Genomic DNA, 23,113 nt, shown 5'->3' on the forward strand with positions numbered 1-23,113 from the left:
AATGAGATCGCCTCCAGTCTAAAATGAGATCTTGGTGCTAAAATGGTTAATACATGCAAACAGGGATTGTTACAACCCGTGTGTGACTCAGGGGTTAAAGAGACCCACTGGAATCCACCGGTTAGAATCTTGAGATTGTTTGACCTTGGGCTCATCTTTCCTTTCTGGATCTGTCAAATGGGGATGATAATTAGCATTTTTCTCCTCGGGAAGCGCTCGGCATCTGCTGGGAGCTACAGCAGTTAGAGCCCGGGGGTTGTGGGAAGCGCACGAGTATCCCATTCTACAGCTGCGAGCTGGGCTGGGCCAGAGGAGAAAACCCAGGGCGTCCCCGCCTGCAGCAGTCTCGGGGCTCCGGCTCCAGCTCCCGCTCCAGCTCCGGCTCCGGCTCCGGGGAGAAGCGCGCAGACGCCGGCGCAGGTGGGTTCGGGAACGCCACGTGCCAGCCCCGGCGCGCGCCCGGCGGTTGGCAGGCGGCTGTAGGGCCGCGGCCGCGCAGCGATGGAGAAGCCGGGCAGGGCCTTGAGCGCAGCGGTCCGGGAGCACCTGAGGCAGCTGTGCCTGCGCGAGTTCCCGTGCGGCACGGGCAGCTGGGTGCGCTCTGGGCGCCGGCGGGGGCGGCGAGGACGGACTCGGGCCGTGGGGCACGGACGGGCTGCCCGGGGCGGGCGCAGCACGTGGCTGAGCTGGAGAAGCCTGGGGGAGGTTTGGGTCTGGGCCTGACCTGGGGTGCGGGCCGCGACCCTGCGAGGACTCTGCGAGGACTGTGGGCCTGACCCCATCCCCAGCACATCAGGCTGACCTGGGGTAGGGCTTCTCAGTCTGTTCAAGACACCAGGCACCTTTTGGGGTGAAAAGCTTTTGCCTGGGCAAAGCGCCTGTCCACCTTCGGGTGCCGCAGGACACGTGGCGAGAGCCCCCAGGCCGAGTGCAGGGCATGGTTCTGGTGGTGCAGAGGCTAGTGGGCCTGGGAGAAGCGGCCTCCTCCCTCCCTTCCTGTCTCCTTGTTTCTGAGGCCAGAAGCCCTTCCCTCCTAAGGCTTCCTCCTGGGCAGCCAGTGTGGCTCAGGAGGGCTGGAGCAGGTGTGTGTCCACACCCCACTCCCAACAGCTGGGTGAGGAGCGCGACACCGAGAACCTGCCTCCCTCAGATGTGCACAGGAGTATCCTGAGGGTCTAGAATGTTGCCCTCCCACTTGCTGGAGAGCTGGCGCCCCCCACACTGTAGGCGCTAAGGGGAGGTCAGTGTTCCCATTTCCGCAGAGGAGAAAACCAGGACACCAATCAAGGAACTAATTCATGTGTTTCATCAACAAACATTGTTGCACAACCTACTATGTGTACCTGGCATCCGCTGGGAGCTCTTGGGGTTTCATGGATGTCTCTCAAGTGTCTCCTGGAGAAAAGGCTGGGAGAAAGTCCACTCTGGGACTCATCATCCTCTGTGACATCTAAATTCTGAATTCAACCTTTTCAGCCTTGCCACTTTTCCCTCAAAAGCCTTTCCTTGGTTAATACACCTCCCAGATTGCCTTTTGCTTGCCTCCTAGCTTCTAGTGCATACATCTTAAATATTTGGATGCTCTCACCTGGTGTTTCCAGGGTCCCAGCTTGAGTAAACCCCTAAAGGCAGAAATGTAGTTCTCAGTCTGTGGTTCTATCCATGGCTAATAATCAGTCAAAACTGATTACTCACTGTCTAGATCTCTAAACTCTTTATCCCTGATTGTCCTATCTTACAATCTGCTCTATCTGGGGAGTCTTGAATCCTTGAGAGGGCTGAGTCACGAGTAGCACATTCTCCACCTCCACCACTGCAGAATAAGTCACGCTTTCTTCCTCGAACTCCCCGAGCATGGAGGGAGCTGATCCCCAGAGACGAGGAGGTCGTGAGCCCTGGGGAGGAGTCGGTGGAGGCCCTGTTGGACCTGGTCCGTAGCCCCCACTCACCCTGGGCTCTGCTGGAGGGCTCCAGTGCAGAGGACCGTTTTCTGAAAGAACTGGCCATCCAGAATCCCCTGGTGCTCAAAGACACCTTCTTCTACTCCTACTTCAGGTCCCTACGGGTGGTGGACAAGCAGGTAAGAGCCGGGGGTTGAGGTTAAGGAGGCCATTCCCCTATAAAACTGTACAGTCCTTAGTGGTGGGGCCTCGGTGTTAAATGGGAGGAAGGATGGGACGGTAGCTCTGTCCCCCTAATTTCACCAGCCGCTCCACCAAGCAGGGCCAGCTGCTCATTTGTTGGGTGTCTTCGTTCTTCGTCCCTGGGGGAATCCAGGTGTGTCTTGTGTAGCTGGCTTCTGGTGCACCCTGCACTTGGCCCTCCTGGGTCCCAGGAGCGACCTCTAAGGTATCCATATTGGTTTTACTTAATTTACACCGTGGGGGCCCAGGTTTAGGGGTTAGGGTTAGTACCGTATTAGTTTCTGTTACGAAAAAGCCTTCTTCGCTTCTACCAATAACAGAGTCCCGTGCTGCAAACTCAGCCTTCCTGCTTTTGCTTCTCCTTTCCCGGAGAAACTGTGAATTCCCACAGTACCAGGCATGAGGAGCAGGAGCCACTCCTACCAATTTGCCTGGGACTTTCCCACTGTCAACTATGAAAGTTTTGTGTCCTCAGGACCCCTCAATCCTGGGCAAAGTGGCATAGTCACCGGGTAGGGCCCTAATGACTTTGAGGCCACAGAGAACTGAAGATTTGCAGGAAGACCTCTGAACTTTAGGTCTGACCCTGCTGTGTGTCAACCAGCAATACCTTACAGCCTCAGGATTCACTGTGGCCCAGGGGTAGACAGCAAAGAATATGGGATCCCTGGTCTTTGGAGCTCACAGTCCAATAGGGGACACGGGACACTGGGCTGGAAGTTGTACAACCTCTCCAGGGGGTGGGGTGAGGGCTCAGAGGTGAGAGACCACCCCGTGGTCGAGGTGGAGTGGCTGGTGGGATGTGCAGGAGAGTCTGTGAGGAGGGTGGTTAGGGAGAGAAAGGGGGTTGGCGTGCACCAAGTAACCCCCTCGGGAGGCCAGCTGTTGCTGCCCTCCTGTAGACCCTATTTCTGCTCCACAGCTGCCTCGCCCATGAGAGCTCTTAGCTTCTTGACCTTTCCTTCTAGGTGAACCTGGTGGATAAAGGTCTCCTGAAGTTTCTAAAACTCGAAGAGTTGGTACTGAGTGCCAACCAAATCAAGGAGGTTGATGCCATCAACCTGCCCCCAACTCTCAAGGTAAAGAGTCCCAGGCTCCATTTAGTGTCTGCGGGCTGGTGCAGCCCAGAGACCCTGCCAATGGAAGGTTTGGCCAGTGTGGCTGGGTGCCAAGGGCCAGCCCCAGGCTTTGGAGAGGGAGGCCAGATTCCTCAAAAAGTACAATTTCCACGTGACCCAGCAATTCCATCTCTCAATATATGCCCCAAAGAATTGAAGGCAAGGACTGGGATTCTTGCAGGCCGGTGGTGGTCACAGCAGCATTACCCACCACAGCCAAAAGGTGGGGCCAACTGAAAGGTCCATCAGCAGATGGGTGGGTAAACAAAATGTGGTCTCTCCACACAGTGAGATGTTAGTCATAAAAGGGAATGATTCATGCTAAAGCATGGATAAAACTTGAAAACATTATGTTGAATGAGAGAGGTCAGACACAAAAGGTCACATATTAGATGATTCCACTTCCACAAAATATCTAGAAGAGGCAAATCCACAGGGATCACAGTAGAGCAGAGGTTACTGGGGTCAGAGTGAGGGCAATGGGGAGTCATTGCGGTACCCAGTGGGGGGACCATTGTGACGGTCCAGAACATCCATCTGGGGTGGTAAACATCTTCAGAAATAGGAGTGATGATGGCTGCACAACGATGGGACTCTACTTAATGCTTCTGAATGGTACACATAGAAATAGGGAAAATGGTGAATCATATATATTTTGCCACAATGGGAAAAAAATCACTTTAAATAAAGCTAGCCCAGGCTTTATGATGTGTTTTCAGCTGAACATATCAAAATGATCTCAATTTCAAATTAAGTGTGGAAATTAGTAGATATAGTGGCAGAAGGGACTCAGAAATATGGCTACATGCTGGGCCTAGGAAGAAACCAGGAGAGGCCTTGGAGCAGAAAGCCAAGAATGCTTCGTGACGCTCCAGCTGATGCCTTACTGGCTCCAAAGGCCAGCAGGGACCCTTTGGCTTTCCCAAAGATGTGCCACCGTGGGTTGAGCGGCGGCAAAATGCTATGCATGTACCCATCCGCTCCGCCATCACCTCCTATGCCAAATTTTCACATCTCCTTCACTAAGGAAAAGAAACTTTCCAACACCTCCTGCAGAAATATCCCCTCCACCCCGTATTTTAAAGGGAGTCCAGATGGGCACAGGGCGGCGTGGCATGAGTACTACACAGTTCCATCCTGTTGTTTCTTAGGGAGGGAGGGGAAGGACAGATGGACGGACAGACTCCAGCTCACAGGCACCGTTCTTTCTGCTTCTCTCAGGTGCTGGAGCTCTATGGCAACAAGATCACCAGTATGGAGTGTCTGTGTGCCCACCCGCCCCCACGTCTCCAGCACTTGGGCTTGGGTCACAACAAGCTTCTGGGCCCCTTAGAAAGTCTGTATGTCACCGCAGATCACTGGTAACTGGAGAGCCCCGGATGGAGAGAGAGACACTTAAGTCTTAGGTTTGGGTGATTCCACCCTGGTGCCTTGAAGGACTCACCTTAGCTTGCTCCTTTCCTTCCCTTTCCCTTTCCTTCCCTTTCCTTTCCTCTCCTTTCCTTTCCTCTTCTTTCCTTTCCTTTCCTCTTCTTTCCTTTCCTTTCCTCCTCTCTCTTTCCTTTCCTCCTCTCCCTTTCCTTTCCTTTCCTTTCCTTTCCTTTCCTTTCCTTTCCTTTCCTTTCCTTTCCTTTCCTTTCCTTTCCTTCCTCTCTCTTTCCTTTCCTCCTCTCTCTTTCCTTTCCTCCTCTCCCTTTCCTTTCCTTTCCTTTCCTTTCCTTTCCTTTCCTTTCCTTTCCTTTCCTTTCCTTTCCTTCCCTTTTTTGCTTTGCTTATTTCTATAATAATTGTTGGTTGGCTGCCAGCTCCAGAGCTAGGATTTATTTCTGACCAAATAAGCAAAAATTCCCACTGAAGCCCAAGGAAAGATACAAGAGGTAGCAGGAGTGAGTCAGACCTTTCCCTCTGATGCTTTGAGAGCAGGATTTCTCAGCTTGGATATTGCCGACACTGGAGTGGGCAACTGGGGTGGGGCTGTCTCATGCTCCGTAGGAAGCAGAGCAGCACCTCTGGCCTTCACCCACTAGATGCCAGTTGCACCCCCACACCAGTTGTAACCACCAAACGTTCGTAGACTGTGCCCACTAGGTGGGGTGCAAAATCACCCCAAGCTGAAAGTCGCTGCTCTACAGACTACTCTTGGTTTGGCTTGTCTCCTTTGGGAGTGAGCGGAGGGAAACAAAACCTGGGGTCTGAGGAGTATGGGGGAATCAGAGGCCACCTGCGAAAGGCTGTCAGAGGAAGGCTTCCAGAACATGCCTCGAGGATTCCCAGGGTTTCAGCATCTTGGGCGGCGCTGCGTGGGCTACACTATGGTTCCCTTCTCCGCAGCCTGGAGTGGGCAGAAGGCATCGGTCAGCATCCCTTCCTTGCTTTTCTAGGTTATCTGGAAAACGATCTCAGGTGGCCCAGCTGTATACACTCTTGGAGGGTCCCCATCTCTGATATAATTTCCTTCCTCCTCCTCCTCCTTCCACCCTTGCCATAGCCTTGGCCATGCACAATTCCAGTTTCTTCCACTGACTTTAGCTGCCAGAGAACGTAGCCCAGGAGGGAAGCGTACATTTTGGACTTCCTGTGATGGCTGATTTCAGACTCATACCATGGACTGTGCTCCATGTGTTCTGATTTTTTATTTGGAAAACAGACTTTCTCTAAACCTAGGTTACCTGCTTCGTGCCAAGTGTGAGTTTCATAAAAACACGTAAGGGAAACCTCTGTCTTTCACTGAGATTAAAACTAGGGTCCCCTTCTCATGGATGGATTTTCCTCGGGTCTTCCCAGTCTTCTTGAAGGCTGTCGTTGGACAAGGTCTGTGTGCTGGTCCCCACGAAATGTCCTTTTGGGCATTTCCCCCTCAACTGGCTACACAGGCCAGAAAAGCAGGGCAGAAGGGAGCGGGACGCGCCTGAGTGAGGGCACTCCGTCTGCTGGAGGCCGTAGGGTATCCATGTGACCATGCCGTGCCCCTCACATTTTTCTTGCTGCTGTTCTCAGATCTGGAACCTGTTTGCTTTCTAGTTTGTGCAGTTGGGGAACACACCTGTGCCCCCCTCTTCCTGGCCAGTTTTCACCAGACTGGAAAGGAGGGTGCCTCCTTTGTCCTCACTGGCACGTTCCTCTTCACTCATGTTCCCCCAAGAAATGAATCATGTGGCTTCTTACGACCATGAGCCAGTCAGGCTTTGGAAGGTGTCCTCTAGCTTCACGTACCCTATTCTCAGGTCCCCATATTTACCTGCCTCTCTTACCTCCCTCCACTGCTCCTCCCCACGTGGCTTCCCTCTGCCTTCCTTGCCCGTGTCTGTCTTTGTTGAGAACCTTCTGGAGGCACAGTGCTGTATCAGATCTATGGAAGGTATCAGGAGTTTAACTGAGAAGGAGAGATCTATGTAAATGGAAGTCAGGGGAGGCAGGATGTGACCAGGGCCACCTCTGTGTCACAGTGATGATGGCAGTGTCATGGGGGGAGGGGGCAATAGGACTGAGAGGTGCTTCCCAACAAGGGGCTAATTTGTGAGACAAGGGTGGGCTGGGGCTCCCCTCCCACCCTCAGCACAGGCCTGCTGTCTGTCCTGGACACGGGGTGCTGGGGGATGGTGAGCAGGGCAGGCCTGGCGCATGACACAGCTGCCAGTCCCCACCCCTGTGCTCACCCTGCCTCTGGACTCTCCTGCTCCCCTTCTAGGCCCAACCTTGTCTCTCTGGACCTGAGCTTCAATGACCTGACGGACCTGCAGGGCATGATCGCCAGCCTCAGCACCCTCCAACATCTGAGGCTGCTCGTGCTGCAGGGGAACCCACTGGGCCTGGTGCCCTACTACCGAGGTTTCACCATCGACAGCCTGCCCCGGCTCTGCGTGCTAGATGACATCACCGTGTCTCCCAGTGAGAAGTATCAGTTCAGGGGGCTCAGCCACCATGGGGGTGAGGAAGCCGATGTGCAAAGTGGGGAGGGGCTGATATTTGATGCCCTGAGCCTCAGCTTGCCTGTCCACCATCATACAGGGTGGCCTGTCCCTGCAGCTCCCCAGTGGACCCACACCTTAGTCAAGTGTAGCTCACCTTCTTGATCAGAGTCCTCTCCCAGATTTTTGATCTCTGTACCTGGGATTGGGGGACAGAAGTGGTAAGGAGGGTGAGACCATCCTAGGCAAACAGGAAACATTCTTGAAACCAATTTCTTTACTTCTGCGGTGGCTTGAGATCACCCCCTTGTGGCCCATGCCACAAGCTGCATCAGATCCTTCTCAGGGTAAGGGTGATACAACGTTGGTAACAAACAGCTCCCGCGACTGTGTGCCTGGCTGTGCTAAGGTAACAGGTATTCTTCATCTGTAACCGTCCTGCAAAGCAACTACTGTCATTCCCATTATACAGATCAGGAAAACAAGAGGGGTGTCTTACCATCTTACCAAAAAGGGACGTGCTGCACATCACTGTGTTTGAACTTGGCAGAACTGGGATTTGAGCCCAAGTCTGCACACTGTGAGGCTGGGCCCGGGTGGAGGAGAGAATGCAGGGACCCTGTTGGCCATGCCCTCCCCTGCCTACCCCTCACTTCCGCGCATCCCCCTTGCAGACCTTTTGGCATGTGAGGCGCAGCTCGTGGTGACCATTGGAAATGTCAAGGGGGTTCCTGACACCTCTATCTTGGACCCCGACCCGGGGCCCCAAGGCCCTTTTATCAGTTACAGCTATTATGTGACCTACGGTTTTGTGGAAGATGAAGAAGGAGAAGGAAGTAAATATGGTGGTGTGCTGGCTGAGGTGGGTTCCCCTCGGGCTGTCCCGGGAGCCAGGGGCCTGGGCGGCGCTCGGGGTCTCCTGTGCAGCAGAACCGCTTCTTGGAGCCCAGAAAACCCCCTTAATTGGAGCTTTCTGGTTCACACCCGACTCTGAGGGGGAAGCGGCTCTGGTCAGACCCTTTCTTGCAGCTCACTGCCCTTCGCCTCCTTCCTTTGCCCTTGAAATCCCAGCAAATGGCCTCACCAGGGAGCAGCATGTACAAGCAGGCTTCTCCCCTACCTCTCCCCCTACCTCTCCTCTACCTCTCCCCTACCTCTCCCCCTACCACTCCCCCTAAGTCTCCCCCTCACTCTCCCCCTAACTCTCCCCCTAACTCACTCTCTCCCTAACTAACTCTCCCCCTAACTCACTCTCCCCCTAACTCACTCTCCCCCTACCTCTCCCCATGCCTCTCCCCTGCTCTTCCATCACTCTTCTCACCAAAGGCAAAGCCAAGGGTATCATCCAGCCAGGAGAATGGGGGCACCCCAGCTCCCGCAGAAATCGTTCCTCCTAACGTAGACCTCTCAGGAGGGGCGAGACGGGCATTTAAAACAACAACAGCCCAGAAGCCTCCTTGCTTCCCGCCCGGGGCACAGGCACCTGCTCCCGCACGTGCGCGCTGCGCCGAGGACCCCGAGCGGCGGCCCCGCGGGGCCCGTGTCTCTCCCGCAGACCGTCAAGCCCTCGGCGCGCGGCGAGCAGCTGGGCCCGGACGTCCGCGAGGAGCTCTCCGAGGGGCGCGAAGACTCCGCAGAGTCGGGCCAGTCCTCGCCGTCGGGGGAGCGGGAGGACTCGCCGGCCTCGGGCGCGTCGGCGGCCCCGCCCTGGGTGACGGACTCGGCGGAGGAGCTGGCGGGGCTGGCGCAGCTGCGGCCGCGCGCGGATCCCCGGCTCCGCCCCTCCCCGGGGTAAGGGCGGCGGGAGCCGGCGCGGGGCGGGGCCGGCGCGGGGCGGGGCGGGGCCGGCGCGGGGCGGGGCGGGGGCGGGGCCGGCGCGGGGCGGGGCCGGCGCGGGGCGGGGCCGGGGTTGGGGCCCCCCGCGGCCTCCGACGGGCTGTCCCCTGGGTACCACGTGCTTTGTCTTCCTTGCTAAGGAACCTTTTTCGATGGTGAAGAATTTTACAAGAACCTGGAGTCACTTCTCATTTAGTGTTCGAAGCCCTATTAACTGATTTTGTGACCAGTCGCTAAACATGGAACTCGGTTTGCTTTTAGTTTTGTTTGTTCACAAAGTTCCTGCTCTCGGCTGGTTTTGCCGTCGATTCCTCTGATGGGGGCGGTGGCGGCGGTGCTGGTGGCGCAGCAGCAAACAGAACCTGTGACTTCTGATTACCTGAGCCTGTGCCCCACGCAGACCCTGCTACCGACGCCCTCAAGGAATTGGGAAAGCCAGCTTCTCCCCTAGCTAAAACAGTTGTTTTTTTTTTTAATTTAGTTTCTTTTTATTTATTTTATTTATTTATGATAGTCACACACAGAGAGAGAGAGAGAGAGAGGCAGAGACACAGGCAGAGGGAGAAGCAGGCTCCATGCACCGGGAGCCCGATGTGGGATTCGATCCCGGGTCTCCAGGATCGCGCCCTGGGCCAAAGGCAGGTGCTAAACCGCTGCGCCACCCAGGGATCCCTAAAAGAGTTGTTTTTTAAAAAATTACTTGCAACCTCCACAGAATGTAAATGATACAGGCTTGTGGAGACTGGGGGGGAGCCACAGTGGCCCCTTGTGTCGCACTCCCCACTGCCGGAGGAGGGGAGGCAACCTCCAGCCCCAGCCAGGCTCCTCAGCCAGCCACCGCTGATGATCTTGCGGTGGTTGTGCTGGTTGCATTTTTGAAAATATTCACAAAAACGTAAGAACTACAAATGATTCTGCTTTTTAAAAAAAGGTGTAAATTAGAAAATAAAAGCCTCTTCTCATGTATCCATCTAATTCATCCCATGGAATGAAGTACTCTTTTATTATTTATTAAATGTTTTATGTATTTGAGAGACAGAGATCACGAGCGAGGGGGTAAGGGCAGAGGGAGAAGCAGACACCTTGCTGAGCAGGGAGCCTAACGTGGGACTCGATCCCAGGACCCCAGGACCATGACCTGAGCGGTAGGCAGGCGCTTTACCGACTGAGCCAGCCAGGTGCCCCAGGATGAATCCCTCTTAATAGTTTTGTGCATATACTTCCCAGTCATGTGTACAAAGCTATATACTCATAATTTGTTTTTTTAAAAAATGAACTCATATTCTGGGTATCAGTTTGAAATTTGCCGATTCTCCATGCGGATGTGGACACACCAACCTGTTCTATTATGTTTTTATTTTTTATTATTTTTTAAAAGATTTTATTTGTTTACTTATGAGAGACAGAGAGAGAGAGAGAGACAGAGGCAGACACACAGGCAGAGGGAGAAGCAGGCTCCAGCAGGGAGCCCCACGTGGGACTCGACCCGGGGCCTCCAGGAACAGGCCTTGGGCTGAAGGTGGCGCTAAACTGCTGAGCTACCCAGGCTGCCCCAGTAAAAAAATAATTTAAAAAAGAAACAATATAACAACCTCTGAAGACTCCCCAGGCCCCTCCCTCTTTCCCAAGGGTCATCATCAACTCAGGTGACACCATTAGTCACCGTGCCTCTCTTAGACCTTTATATAAATGGCATCGGGCAGTAATCCTGGGTCTGGCCTCGTGGCACGCTGTGCATATCTTCCCAAAAGCCTTGTCCTCGTCCCTGGCCACAGCCTCCTGGGTGATGGTGCCCTGTCTGCCTCTGCCCTCCCCAAGGACAGTCCTCTTCAGCACCACCCGCAAGCCCTGGACAGATGTCATTCCCTGCAACTATGAGATGCAGCACAGCCTCAGAGATCTGGTGCCCCTCAAGGCCTTCCTGCTGGCGGGAACCACCGTGACCATTGTGGAGGAGAAGGTGGGGGCGCGGATCCCCACAGTCCACACACGGGCCCCCTCCCCCAGCCTCCGCTCTTCTGTCCGGGTGCCGCGTGGCTCTGCTCCCGTGTTGGCAGGCCCCAGCTAGCCCCGGCCTGGCCTGGCCCGTATTCACCGCGGCCACCTCGCTGTCCCCTAGATCCTCTCCTGGCCTCTGGTGCCGCCTCCTGTCGACATTGTGTCGCCTGCCAAGAAAGGAAAAGGGGAGAAGGACAAGAAAGGGAAGAAGGACAAAGACAAGGAAAAAGACGGGAACGACAAGGCAGGGAAAGGGGAGAAAGGGAAGGCAAAGGTACCGGCTGGGCGGCGGTGGCTGTGGGTGCTCTGGGCCTGGTCCGTGGGGGGCCCCGCCTGCTCTCCGGCCTCTCCCCTCTGCAGGAGCAGAAGGCGGCCAAGAAGAAGGAGCTTCCAAAGGAGCTCCGCCAGGACCCCCCCATCCTGAGCGTGCTGGGCAGCGGCCTGCTGGCCTTGGAGCCCCTGCTGGCAGGGGAGCCGCTTGTGTCCTCCGTGTGCAACTTTGGGGTGATCCGCACCCCGGAAATCGACAGGCTGATGTTTCTTAGGGTACAGCGGGGCCTCTGTCCCTCCTGTCCACCAAAGCAGTGCTGGGCAAGGAGGGGCTCCAGGGGGCTCTGAGCCTCCCAGACTCCTCAGGCAGGCCCCGGGAGGCACGGGCAGCACTGCCCAGCTCCCAGCTTTCTGGGTCGCCGGCTCCTTGGGCAGCCTTCTCGGGCGTGAGGAGCCAGGCAAGGGGGCAGGTCAGGCCCGGTCCTCTCTGGAAGGCCGGCCTTGCCTCCCTGGGCGGGGAGCCCCACAGGACTGCACAGGCATCTGCACCGCCCCTTCCCAAGCACGCCCTGACTCCAGGGAGCCTCTCATGTTGTGGTTCTTTCTCTCAGGATTTGAAGAAGAACAAGAAAGCTAAAAATGGTAAGTGATGATGGTGACCGAGAGCAGGGAATGTTCAGTGGGAGCCTTAGTCTGTTCAGGCTGCAGTAGCAATGCCAGAGCCTGGCAGGCTGGTAAACAACAGACATTTATTTCTTGCAGTTATGGAGGCTGGGAAGTCCAAGACCAAGGTGCCAGCATCGTTAGGTGAGGGTCCTGGTTGGTAACCAGCCCCCTTTGCTACATCCTATGGTGGAGGGGGGTAAGGGGTCTCTCCAGAGCTGCTTTTTGTAAGGATACTAGGCCCATTCATGAGGCTCTGCCCTCATGACCTCATGACCTCCCAAGCCCCCATCTCCTAATACCGTCACTTCTGGGGGGTTAGGATTTCAGACCATAGCAGGACCTTGGGAAGGATTAGCCTGGTTGGGGACCAAAGAAATGGGAGGATGGAGAATCATACCTTCTGGGCATTGGGAGGGCCATGCCCACCCTAAGGACCAAACCCTACACCTTTCCTGCATCCCTGAGACAAGCACAACGTGCTATAGGTTTTGCTAAGGACAGGTGAGGTGGTCTGGGGCGGGGGGAGCCAGGTGATGTGGGATAGGGGGCTGAGTTGGGACGAGGCCAGGGTCCTTCCGGCTCGGCAGTTGCCTGGCTTGTTTCAGGTCCTTGGCCCTATTTGCCCCACAAGGAGTGTGGGCTTGTTCTATGAACAAGGGGTGGTCAGTGGAGCCTCTGAAATAGGTAACCTTTAGGTCTGAGTTTAGAAAGAACTGGCAGGCTTGCAAGGAGCAATAGGAGATGGGGAGAGCAGCTGGGAGGCTGCTGCAAAGTATACGGTAAAGTCGGGGCAGCACTATTCCTGACAGCCAAAAGGTGGATTCAGCCCAATGCCCATCAGTGGACGAATGCCCAAACAGGACGTGGTATTTCCATACAGTGGAGATTCCTCAGCAGAGAAAAGAAACAAGGCACTGCATGGGTAGAGCTCAGAGGGATGGCAGGGAAGGCAGCCAGTCGCAAAAGGCCATATAGTGTATGATTCCATTTATGTGAAATGTCCCGGAACGAGTGAATCCATAGGGACACAAAGTAGATCAGTGGGGGCTGAGAGCTGGGGGAGGGAGGTGACTGCTAATGGGTACAGGGTTTCCAGGCGGGGGACAAAACGTTCTGGAGTTAATGATAATGGTTGAACAACATTATGAATATACTAAAACCCACAGAAGTGTACACTTAAAAGTAGTTAAAATGTTGACTATTATGAGAATTTTATCTTGATGAAAAGAAATTCACCTTAAAAAAAAAAAAAAACAATGTAAAAGGCAAGAAATGCTGAGGGCCTGACCTGGAATGGACAGCAGAGACAGTGCGGGGGAGACAGGTCTGAGAGTTACTGGGGGGCCAGGAGGGCAGTGGGCAGGAGAGGCTTCTGCTCAGGGCCTGCAGAGCTGCCCCTGGGATGAGTTTGATTTTGCACCTGTGAAGGCGAAGTGTGTGGAGCATCCAAGAAGCCTTGCCCTCACCTGCCCTTTGTCACCCAGTGCCTTCTCCATCTCCTTTGCCACCACCCCAGACAACCACGATGGCCACCTTGCTGCACCTCCTTCCTCCCACCAGCCACTCTGTCCATTCCGCTGCAGTAGCCAGGGTGATCTTGTTGGCAGGTCCGGCCGAGTCACTCCTCTATTGGAAATTCTTCCATGACTTCCTGCTGGCTGCATCACAAAATCCACATTGCCATGTTCTATAAGCCTTGCAGAACTCTGCTTGGAATACTTAATCTACACTTGCCACTGTTTCCTCAGCTACTTCATCTGTCAAATTTTAGCTTCAATTGCCTTCTTTCAGGAAGCTGGTCCTCTGGATGGGTTGCCTTCCTTGTTTCCTTCATAGCACCTGGTGTTTTCATCTATAGTACTCAGCACCACGCAAACTATAGAGATGCAAATCTAGATAATTGTTTTATTTTTATCTCTTCTACTACACTGAAACTATAAGGGTGGGGGGCTGCACCTGCACTCTTTAAAGTCATACAATCCCATCCCCAGCATAGTAGACTCATAGTAGGCCATCAACATTGAATGAATGAATCAGCTTAATGGTATTTATTTATTTATAAAGATTTTATTTATTTATTCATGAGAGACAGAGAGAGGCGCAGAGGCAGAGGGAGAAGCAGGCTCCATGCAGGGAGCCCGACATGGGACTCGATCCCGGGACTCCAGGGTCACACCCTGGGCCGAAGGCGGTGCTATACTGCTGAGCCACCCGGGCTGCCCAGCTTAATGGTATTTAAAACCATGAAAATATACGCGCTTATGTTGACAGAGAAAAGGAGTGAGCACAGCACCCTGGGGAACACTTCAGATTTTGAGCAGGAAGGGACAAGTCCTGCGAGGATGAAATTTAACCATATCCTAAAGCAAAATCCAAAGATATGGAAAGGAATGCAAAAATAGCACCCAAAGTGGGGCACCTGGGGGTGGCTCAGTCTTTAAACATCAAACTCTTGATTTCAGCTCAGGTCAGAATCTCAGAGTTGTGTGATCGAGTCCCATGTTGGGCTCTGTGCTCAGCATGAAGTCTGCTTAAGGTTTTCTGTCTCCCTTTCCCTCTGCCCTTCCCTACACTTGCATGCTCTCTCCCTCAAATTAATAAAATCTTTAAGAAAAAAAGAGCACCCAAGGTAAAATTCACATCTGCCATCCAATAAAAAATTACCATATATGGAAAAAAAGCAAAACTTAATATGTAATGAGAATTTATCAATCATAATTGACTCAAAAATGACATCCATGTTAGTAGACAAGGACATTAAAACTTATAATTAATATTCCATATATCTAAGAGACTAAACGAAAGATTGTGGTATGTAGCAATATGGACAGTAAACCAAACTTTTAGGGATGAAAACTACCATGTCATATTAAAAACACATTCACTGGGATTAATGGCATATTAGATAATTCAGAAGAAAAGATTAGTATACTGGAAGCAGTAGAAACTATCCACAAACACAAAAAAATGACTGGGAAAAAATGAACAGAACATCAGTGACTTTTGAGACAAAGTCAGAGGAGCCAAAGTCCTCCAAAGGAGAGTGGGGAAGGCAAAAAGGATATTTGAAGAAGTAATTGCTGAAACATTTCCAAGTTAGACGGAAATTATAAATACATCAATCCAAAAAGTTTGGTGAACTCAAAACACAAAAAGCATGGAGAAAACTAAACCAAGCTAGATAATAATAAAACTGCTTAGGGATGCCTGGGTGGTTCAGCGGTTGAGTGTCTACCTTTGGCTCAGGGCATGATCCTAGGGTCCGGGATCCCGAGTCCTGCATGGGACTCCTAGCGGGGAGCCTGCTTCTTTCTTTGCCTGTATTTCTGCCTCTCTTTCTCTGCATCTCTCATGAATAAATAAAATCTTAAAAAATAATAAAACTGCTCAAAATCAGTTATAAAGACAGGAACAAAGATAAAGATGACAGCAGTTTTATCATTGGCTGAAAATGCCAAATAAAAGACAGTAGAAGAATTCTTAAACATTTAAGGAAAAATAACTATCAACTTAAAATTCTTCTTTTAAATCTTTTTTTTTAAGATTTTTTTTGTTTGAGAGAGAGAGCACAAGGGGGTGGAGGGGTAGAAGGAGAGAGGAGAAGCAGACTCCCTACTGAGCAGGGAGCCCGACAGGAGGCTCAATCCCAAGACCCTGACATCATGACCTGAGCTGAAGGAAGATGCCCAACTGACTGAGCCAGCCAGGTACCTCTCAACTTAAAATTCTTTACCTAACAAAAATATCTTCCAAAACCAAAAGTAAACCAAACAGTTGTCTAAACATACAAATGCTGAAAGAATGTATCACCAGCATACTTGTGTTATAAGAAATACTAAAAGAAGTCCTTTAAGCAGAAGAAAATACTAGATGGATCTGGATCTGAACAAAGAAATCAAGAGCACTGGAAGTGGTAACTGGGTTAAATATGAAGACTCCTTTCTTGTTATGTTAATATGTTTAAATGATTGTTAATCATTTAATGAAAAAATATATTGCAGTGCTTATAAAACCAGTTGAATGTATAACAATAGCAAGGAGGGCAGGAGTGAGAGTAAGGAAAGAAATAGAAGTATATCACTGCAAGGTTCCTATTTCTATGTGAAGTAGTACAATATCACTTGAAGCCAGGCTGTGATAAGCTAAGGTAATGATATTTATTATAAACTCTAAAGTATAACCACCAAAATGATACAACAAAGGGTGCTAGCTAGCTAACAAGCCAACAAAGGAGAGAAAAGAGGGATCCTAAAGATAATTAATCTAAAAGGAGGTGGAAACAAAAAGAAACAAAGGACATATGAGATAAATAGAAAACTTAAGATGGTAGACTTAAGCCCAATCATATCAATAATCACATTAAATGTAAATGGTCTGAAAACCCAATTAAAACACAGAGATGTTTGGATTGGATAAAAAAAAAAAAAAGTAAGATCCAACCATATGCTGCTTACCAGAAATCCACTTTAGAAATAAAGATACAAAAATGTTAAAAAATGGAGAAAGAGGGACGCCTGGGTGGCTCAGCAGTTGAGCGTCTGCCTTTGGCTCAGGGCATGATCCTGGAGACCCTGGATCGAGTCCCACGTCGGGCTCCCTGCATGGAGCCTGCTTCTCCCTCTGCCTGTGTCTCTGCCTCTCTTTCTCCGTGTCTCTCATGAATGAATAAATAAAATCTTTTAAAAAAATGGAGAAAGAAATTCATGCTTACTCTAATAAAAAAAAAAGGAGCAACTAATATCAGACAAAATAGACTTCAGAGAAAGACTATTACCAGGAATAGACTCATTTCATAATAATAAAGGAGTCAGGAGGATGTAACAATCCTAAGCATGTATGCACCTAATAACTGAGCTTCAAAATACATGAAAAAAAAAAAAAAACCTGATAGAACTATAAGGAGAAATAGACAAATCCAAAATTATGTTCAGAGATTTCAATACGCCTCCGTAAGTAATTGACAGAACAAGTAGACAGAAAATCAGTAAGGATGTAGGAGACTTGAGGTACCTGACATCTATAGATGATAGAGTACCCCACCCAATAACATGAGAATACACATTCTCTACATCCACACAGAATCAAGATATTCCATAATGTGGACCATAAATAAAGTCTCAATGTTTAAAACAATTCAAGACATACAAAGTATCCTATCCTCTATGACCAAGTGTAATTAAATAAGTCAGTAGCAAAGATATTTGTAAAATCTCCCAATTTTAGGAATGAAATAAAACATCTAAATAACCCACGGATCAAGAAATCAAAAGAGAAATTACAAAAGTATTTCGAACTGAATGAAAATGAAAATATAAAATGTCAAAATTAGTAAAACAGTATTTAGAGAGTAATTTATAGCATTAAATGCCTATATTCGAAGCTCAGGGCCTGATCCTGGGATCCAGGATTGAGTCCCACATGGACTCCCTGCATGGAGCCTGCTTCTCCCTCTGCCTGTGTCTCTGCCTCTCTCTGTGTATCATGAATAAATAAAATCTTTAAAAAAAAAAAAAGCTTCTGGGTCACCAGGGTGGCTCAGTCAGTTAAGCATCTGCCTTCAGCTCCGATCATGATCCCAGGGGCCTGGGATTGAGCCCCATGGCAAATCTGCTTTTCCCTCTCCCTTTCTCCCCTCTCCTCCCATGCTCACTCCCTCTCTCTTAAAACCTTTTTATTTTTAAAAGAAAACTTCTAAAACTGAGTTTAACAGGGTTGTAGGATACAGGGTCAGTATTCAAGAAATTAATTGTATTTCCATATACTGGCAATGAACAACCAGATAGTGAAATTTTAAAATAGTACCATTTACAATGGTATTGAAAAAAATATGAAATAGGGATAAATCTGACAAAGGATGTGGAAGTCTTGCATACTGAAAACTATAAAACGTTGCCAAATCAAAGACTTAAATGGTGGGATAAATATGTACATGGATAGGGAGATTCAGTATTGATTAGATGTTGGTTTTGGTCAAATTGATCTACAATTCAACCTGATCTCAATCATAATTATGGGGGGGTTTATTTTTTTAAAGAAATCAGCAGGTGGATTCTAAAAATCTGGAAATTCAAATGATCAAGGATAGCCAAACAACTTTGAAAAAGAACAAAGAAAGTATACTGCTGGACTTTAGGACCCATACAAATATGTGCATACGATTTATGATCAAGCCCCAGAGTTAAGACGGTCTTACATTTCTTTTTTACATTTTTGCAAATCTTTTTATTGTCTGGCTTAATTGACAGTTGCACTGAAATAGCTGGTTCTGCAGTTAATCTCTTGTGTTGCAGTTGTTGAAGTGGATGATGACAATCCAATCTCAATGTGGTCATGTAACTGGAAAAGGGAATATTTTAAAAGACTTTCAAATAACTGGATATTTTTCTTTGGTATTATGTCAAATTTGACAACTAGTAGTTTTTTAAGAGCGGTTACAGAGTGAAAACTATATGAATGCATTTTTCATAGTTATGTTAAAATCCATTGGTCTACATTGCTTTTTTTATTTTTATTTTTTTACACTGCATTTTGAAGGGCTATCTTACCCATGCACAATTTGTAACATCAGGCATTGGTTATTTGTAAAATACTGGCTCACTGAGTTATGCAGATCTTCCCGACTGTCGACCCATATACATTACCCAAAAATCACATTATCAGCACCCATGTCACTGGAAGAGTCTTTGAGTATTGGGAAACTCTTTATGGTGGCAGATACCACGTTCCAAAATTCTAGTTTCTACTTGCAAGCTCAAATGTTACAGATTCATCAAAATGCTTCCCGTTTTCCCTGCAATGCCAGACTTCATTCGCTTTTTAAGAAAACATCTGCCCAATATTCACCTCCGAATAACCGTGGTTTGCCAATATTCTTTGAAAACGCTGCTCAACCTGTTTCATATTTTCTTTGGAATTATTTGATTTTAGGAATGGGCTGGGGGGGTGGGTTGTAATTAAAATTATTCCAAAGACCCAGAAAAGGAGACATTGCTCTAAGACACCAGCAGCTGCTTCAACGCGCAACTGCAACAGCTGCGCCTGGTTCCACGGTCTGCTTCGCCGGGACCCCGCGGGGTCCTCGCCGCGGTCACGGCCGGGGCCGGAGTCCCGCGCTCCCAGGCGCGCTTCCCCTCGGTCGGAGCACGGCTCTGCGTTTCAGGGGCGCTCGCGTAACGAGCCCGTCCAGGGCGGCGGCGAAGCAGCCCGCACACCTCTCGGGCGGGACTCACATACTCGTGTTTTTATTTCTCAGAAAAGAAAAAATCTGCGCTTGCAATTTCCGAAAGCGACTACCAGCCGCAGCCGCTGACCGTGGAGGTGCAGGTCCAGCTGAACCAGTGCCGCTCGGCCGAGGAGGCGCTCCGGGACTTCGCCCTGTAGGGCGCGCGATTAAAGGCTGTTCTGATGCCCGCAGCTCCGCGTCCGTGTGGCCGCCACGGCGGGGGGGGGGGGGGGGGGGGGGGGGGGCCGGGGCCGGGGCCCGCAGGTGCACAGCGGGTGCGGGAGGCCGGGTGTGGGAGGGCGCCCGCGGCCCCGCCCCGCCCCGCCCGAGGCCCCGCCCCCGCCCCGCCCGCGGCCCCGCCCCGCCCCGCCCGCGGCCCCGCCCCCGCCCCGCCCCGCCCCGCCCATCGACCCCCGGGAGCCCGCGGTGCGAGACGAGCGCTCCGGGTGCCCGCTCGCCTGCCGGAGCTTCTCGCCAGTCCCTGGCGCGGTGTCCCGGCTCAGGTAGGTCCGCGGGGAGACGGCAGAGCGGGACCGGGGGCAGCCGCGTCTCACGGTGCCGGAGGGCCCGGGGCTGCCAGTGCCTCCGCCCGCCGCGCCGCGGCGAGGACGCTGGGTCTGGCGGCGGGGTCGGCTCCCCGGGGGGCGGTCGCGGGCCGGCGGCCTCCTGCCGCGCCCCGGCTTCTGTTCGCCCACCGGGGCCCGGAAGGCTGGAACCGGGCCTTGAGGACCGGGAGGGGTGTCCGCCGCGGGCCCTGCCCCGGCGACCCCGCCCGCTTTCGGCCCGCGCAGCAGCAGTGTCGGGTTGAAAGAAGGAACCGGCCTCCTCCTCGTCGTCGCGCGTGGTGTCACGGAGCCCAAGGACCCGAGGCGGCTGTTCCCAGAGACCACTGCAGACCCTTAGGCCTCAGCACGCGTGTGGGGCGTGTGGTGCACTCAGTGGAGCCCACGCGGGTTAAGAGTCAGCGTCCTGGGGGCGCGCAGCAGGCAGGTGGGGGGGCGTGGGCGCCGAGGAGCGGCCCGGGGCGCGGAGCGTGCGCCACCTCGGGGAGCCTGGCTCCGTGGTGGCCCCGGGGGCTGCGGCAAGGGGCGCGGGTGCGGGTTGGGCCGCGGGACCCGCCGGAAGCAGAGCGCCCGCCCAGCGCGCCGGTCGCAGCCGCGTCGCGGGTCTTCACTAAGGCAACAGCTTCCTAGCTGGTGCCGTTTCCCCTCTCGCCTTTCCCACAACCCGTCATCTAAGCTGCAGCAGCGAGGGGCCTTTCAAGCGGTGCGCTCCTGTCACTGCCTCCGCTGAGTCCCCCGTGGATCTCCGCGGGGGTGACAGTGAGCCCAGCCCGAGCTGCCCCCGCCCTCCCCGTCGCGGGCCAGGGCCCCGCTTCACCGCCCTGCACTGGCCCTCGGAGGCCTTCGCCTTCACGCTCCGGCCACGCCGCGCTCCTGCCCCGACATCGCGCCTGCACCTGCTCCAGGAGCTGCGCTGGGCTCGGCCTGGCACACTCTGCTCCATCTTTGTGGTCTGGTCCCGACGTTCTGTTCTTGCTCCAACGCCCTTAAGCAGGGGGCCTTTGTAGACCACCTACCACGGGCTGAAACAACCTCCGGGTCGCTGTATTCCCCTCCGCTTCAATTTCTCAGCACGGTCTGAAGTCCGCGCCGGTTCATTTGGGGTCTCCCACCTCTGGCCGGCCTGCCCTGCCTACCTCTGCGCCCCGAGCGGCGGGGCTGGGGCCAACGTGGGCGGAGGGGGCGGCAGTAGTTTGGGCGGACTGCGTGCCTCTGCTATGCTTGATCTTGGGCAGGTTCCTCGAACCGCATTTCAGGGCCTTCTCCGTGGACTCAGGAAACCAGAGCTGAGTGAGGGGGACGGAGGGGGGACGGTGGCTGCAGGGGAGGTGGCCCTGGTACGTGAGTGAAGAGCTTTTGTGCTTTTTGTGCAAGTGGGTTGTTTTTGAAACCCCATTTTTAGCAGCTCCCACCAAGAAACCTGTGGGAAAGAAGAGACTTCTTCCGAGAAGCCGGGGAACTTCAGGCGGATGTGAAGGATGTGTTGGTGGTTCCTTCCCTGGGGGCGCAAACTAAGGGCAGAGCCCAGGCGGCCGTCCCTGAGACCCAGCCCGGGGCTGGCGGCCAGCGGATCACACTGCCGGCTTTTCAGGGGCAATGGTTTGACTTTAGACTCAAGGGCCCCAGAGGTCAGGGTTTGTGCCTAGAACGAATTTCCTTGGAAATGAACCGGCTCTGTGCCACGTTCACCCTGATACTCGAGTTTCCTGGGAAATGCCCAAAGTGCAGATGCTGCTTCAGGTGTTCTGTGTTTTTAATTTTTTCAGTTTAAGTCATCTTGACACCCAGTGTGAGCTCAAACTCCCCACCCTGAGATCAAGAGTCACATGCTCTCCTGACAGCCCCCTGGGGCTCCCCAGTTTTAAAACAGCTGCAGGTCCTTTTGGGGGGAGAGTGGAGACCCCCATGATGCCAGCAGAGAGGAATGCTGCCCCCCTCTCTCCCCCCACACACCCTGGGAGAGGGACTCTGCAACGCAAAAGGCAGAGGTAGGCCGGCAGGACGCGGGCTGCTGGGTGGCGGGCGCAGGGCGGCGGCTCACAGCGCTCTCTCCCTGCAGGCCCTGCCATGGTCCGCAGGCTGGGCTGGCTGGTCCTGTACGGCCTGGCTGTGCTGCTGCTCAGCTGCCTGCTCTTCCTGAAGAAGGAGGCCAAGCCAGTGGGGGGCTCGGGGGCCCACCAGCCCTTCTGGGCTCCCCCAGGGCCCCGCCGCAACCAGTGTCCCCCCAACCGCACAGTGGCTAACATCTCCTTGTCCTTGCCTAGCCGTCACCGCCTCTTCTTGACCTACCGCCACTGCCGCAACTTCTCCATCTTGCTGGAGCCTTCGGGCTGTGCTGAGGACACCTTCCTGCTCTTGGCCATCAAGTCACAGCCCGGCCACGTGGAGCGGAGGGCGGCTATCCGCAGCACGTGGGGCCGGGTGGGGGGCTGGGCCAGGGGCCGGCGGCTGAAACTGGTGTTCCTTCTGGGGGTGGCGGGACCAGCGCCCCCTGCCCAGCTGCTGGCCTACGAGAGTCGGGAGTTTGACGATATCCTGCAGTGGGACTTTGCTGAAGACTTCTTCAACCTGACGCTTAAGGAGCTGCACTTGCAGCGCTGGGTTGCAGTGGCCTGCTCCCAGACCCGCTTCATGCTAAAGGGAGATGACGACGTCTTTGTCCACGTCCCTAACGTGCTGGAGTTCCTGGATGGCTGGGACCCAGCCCAGGACCTCCTGGTGGGAGATGTTATCCGCCAGGCCCTGCCCAACAGGAACACCAAGGTTAAGTACTTCATCCCCCCATCCATGTACAGGGCCCGCCACTACCCGCCCTATGCCGGGGGCGGGGGCTACGTCATGTCCAGAGCCACCGTGCAGCGCCTCCAAGCAGCGGTGGAAGAGGCCGAACTCTTCCCCATCGACGATGTCTTTGTGGGCATGTGCCTGAGGAAGCTGGGGGTGAGCCCCATGCACCATGCTGGCTTTAAGACATTTGGAATACGGCAGCCCCTGGACCCCCTAGACCCCTGCCTGTACCGAGGGCTCCTACTGGTGCACCGCCTCAGCCCCATGGAAATGTGGACCATGTGGGCCCTTGTAACAGATGAGGGGCTCAGGTGTGCGGCAGCCCCCTTGCCTCAACTCCGAGGGGTGGGTTGAGTAGACCCAGTGTTGATTTTCCTATCATGATGACAAATTGAGAACCTTGACAGTTGACCCTGATGTGTCAGGGAATGCTGACTTCTTTTTTGTAACCCCCACCGGAACCTTGCTAACACTGATTAAAAACACTGAAACCTGGCTTAACTTGTACCAGCATGTGTTGAATGGGAGCCAAATTTGGCAGCATCGCTAGCAAGGGGAGGTCTGTGTGTGTGTGTGTGTGTGTGTGTGTGTGTGTTTCCTG

At 53.0% G+C, this 23,113-nt stretch overlaps 2 protein-coding genes across 2 annotated transcripts; both read left to right on the top strand.

The window, feature by feature from the left end:
• Positions 1 to 501: 501 nt before the first annotated feature.
• Positions 502 to 19,320, top strand: LRRC43 (leucine rich repeat containing 43). The gene is made up of 12 exons (XM_041728536.1): positions 502 to 594; positions 1,820 to 2,080; positions 3,113 to 3,223; positions 4,484 to 4,623; positions 6,951 to 7,189; positions 7,845 to 8,146; positions 8,726 to 8,961; positions 10,825 to 10,966; positions 11,126 to 11,278; positions 11,365 to 11,550; positions 11,886 to 11,916; positions 19,193 to 19,320. The coding sequence occupies exons 1-12, from the start codon at positions 502 to 504 to the stop codon at positions 19,318 to 19,320; spliced, it is 2,022 nt and encodes a 673-aa protein (XP_041584470.1).
• A 250-nt stretch (positions 19,321 to 19,570) lies between these two features.
• Positions 19,571 to 23,008, top strand: B3GNT4 (UDP-GlcNAc:betaGal beta-1,3-N-acetylglucosaminyltransferase 4). The gene is made up of 2 exons (XM_041728973.1): positions 19,571 to 19,665; positions 21,785 to 23,008. Exon 2 carries the CDS (start codon positions 21,793 to 21,795, stop codon positions 22,864 to 22,866), a length of 1,074 nt encoding a protein of 357 aa, XP_041584907.1. The 5' UTR covers positions 19,571 to 19,665; positions 21,785 to 21,792; the 3' UTR covers positions 22,867 to 23,008.
• Positions 23,009 to 23,113: the final 105 nt, after the last annotated feature.

Source organism: Vulpes lagopus, chromosome 14 (genome assembly GCF_018345385.1).
Source record: "Vulpes lagopus strain Blue_001 chromosome 14, ASM1834538v1, whole genome shotgun sequence".
Lineage (NCBI taxonomy): Eukaryota > Metazoa > Chordata > Mammalia > Carnivora > Canidae > Vulpes > Vulpes lagopus.

Excerpts from the sequence above, each read along its gene's own strand:
- LRRC43 (XM_041728536.1), top strand. The coding sequence starts at position 502 with ATGGAGAAGCCGGGCAGGGCCTTGAGCGCAGCGGTCCGGGAGCACCTG. Across the intron at positions 8,147-8,725 it reads CCCTTAATTGGAGCTTTCTG|ACCGTCAAGCCCTCGGCGCG; the intron begins GTTCACACCCGA and ends TCTCTCCCGCAG. Across the intron at positions 11,279-11,364 it reads GGGAGAAAGGGAAGGCAAAG|GAGCAGAAGGCGGCCAAGAA; the intron begins GTACCGGCTGGG and ends TCCCCTCTGCAG.
- B3GNT4 (XM_041728973.1), top strand. The coding sequence starts at position 21,793 with ATGGTCCGCAGGCTGGGCTGGCTGGTCCTGTACGGCCTGGCTGTGCTG.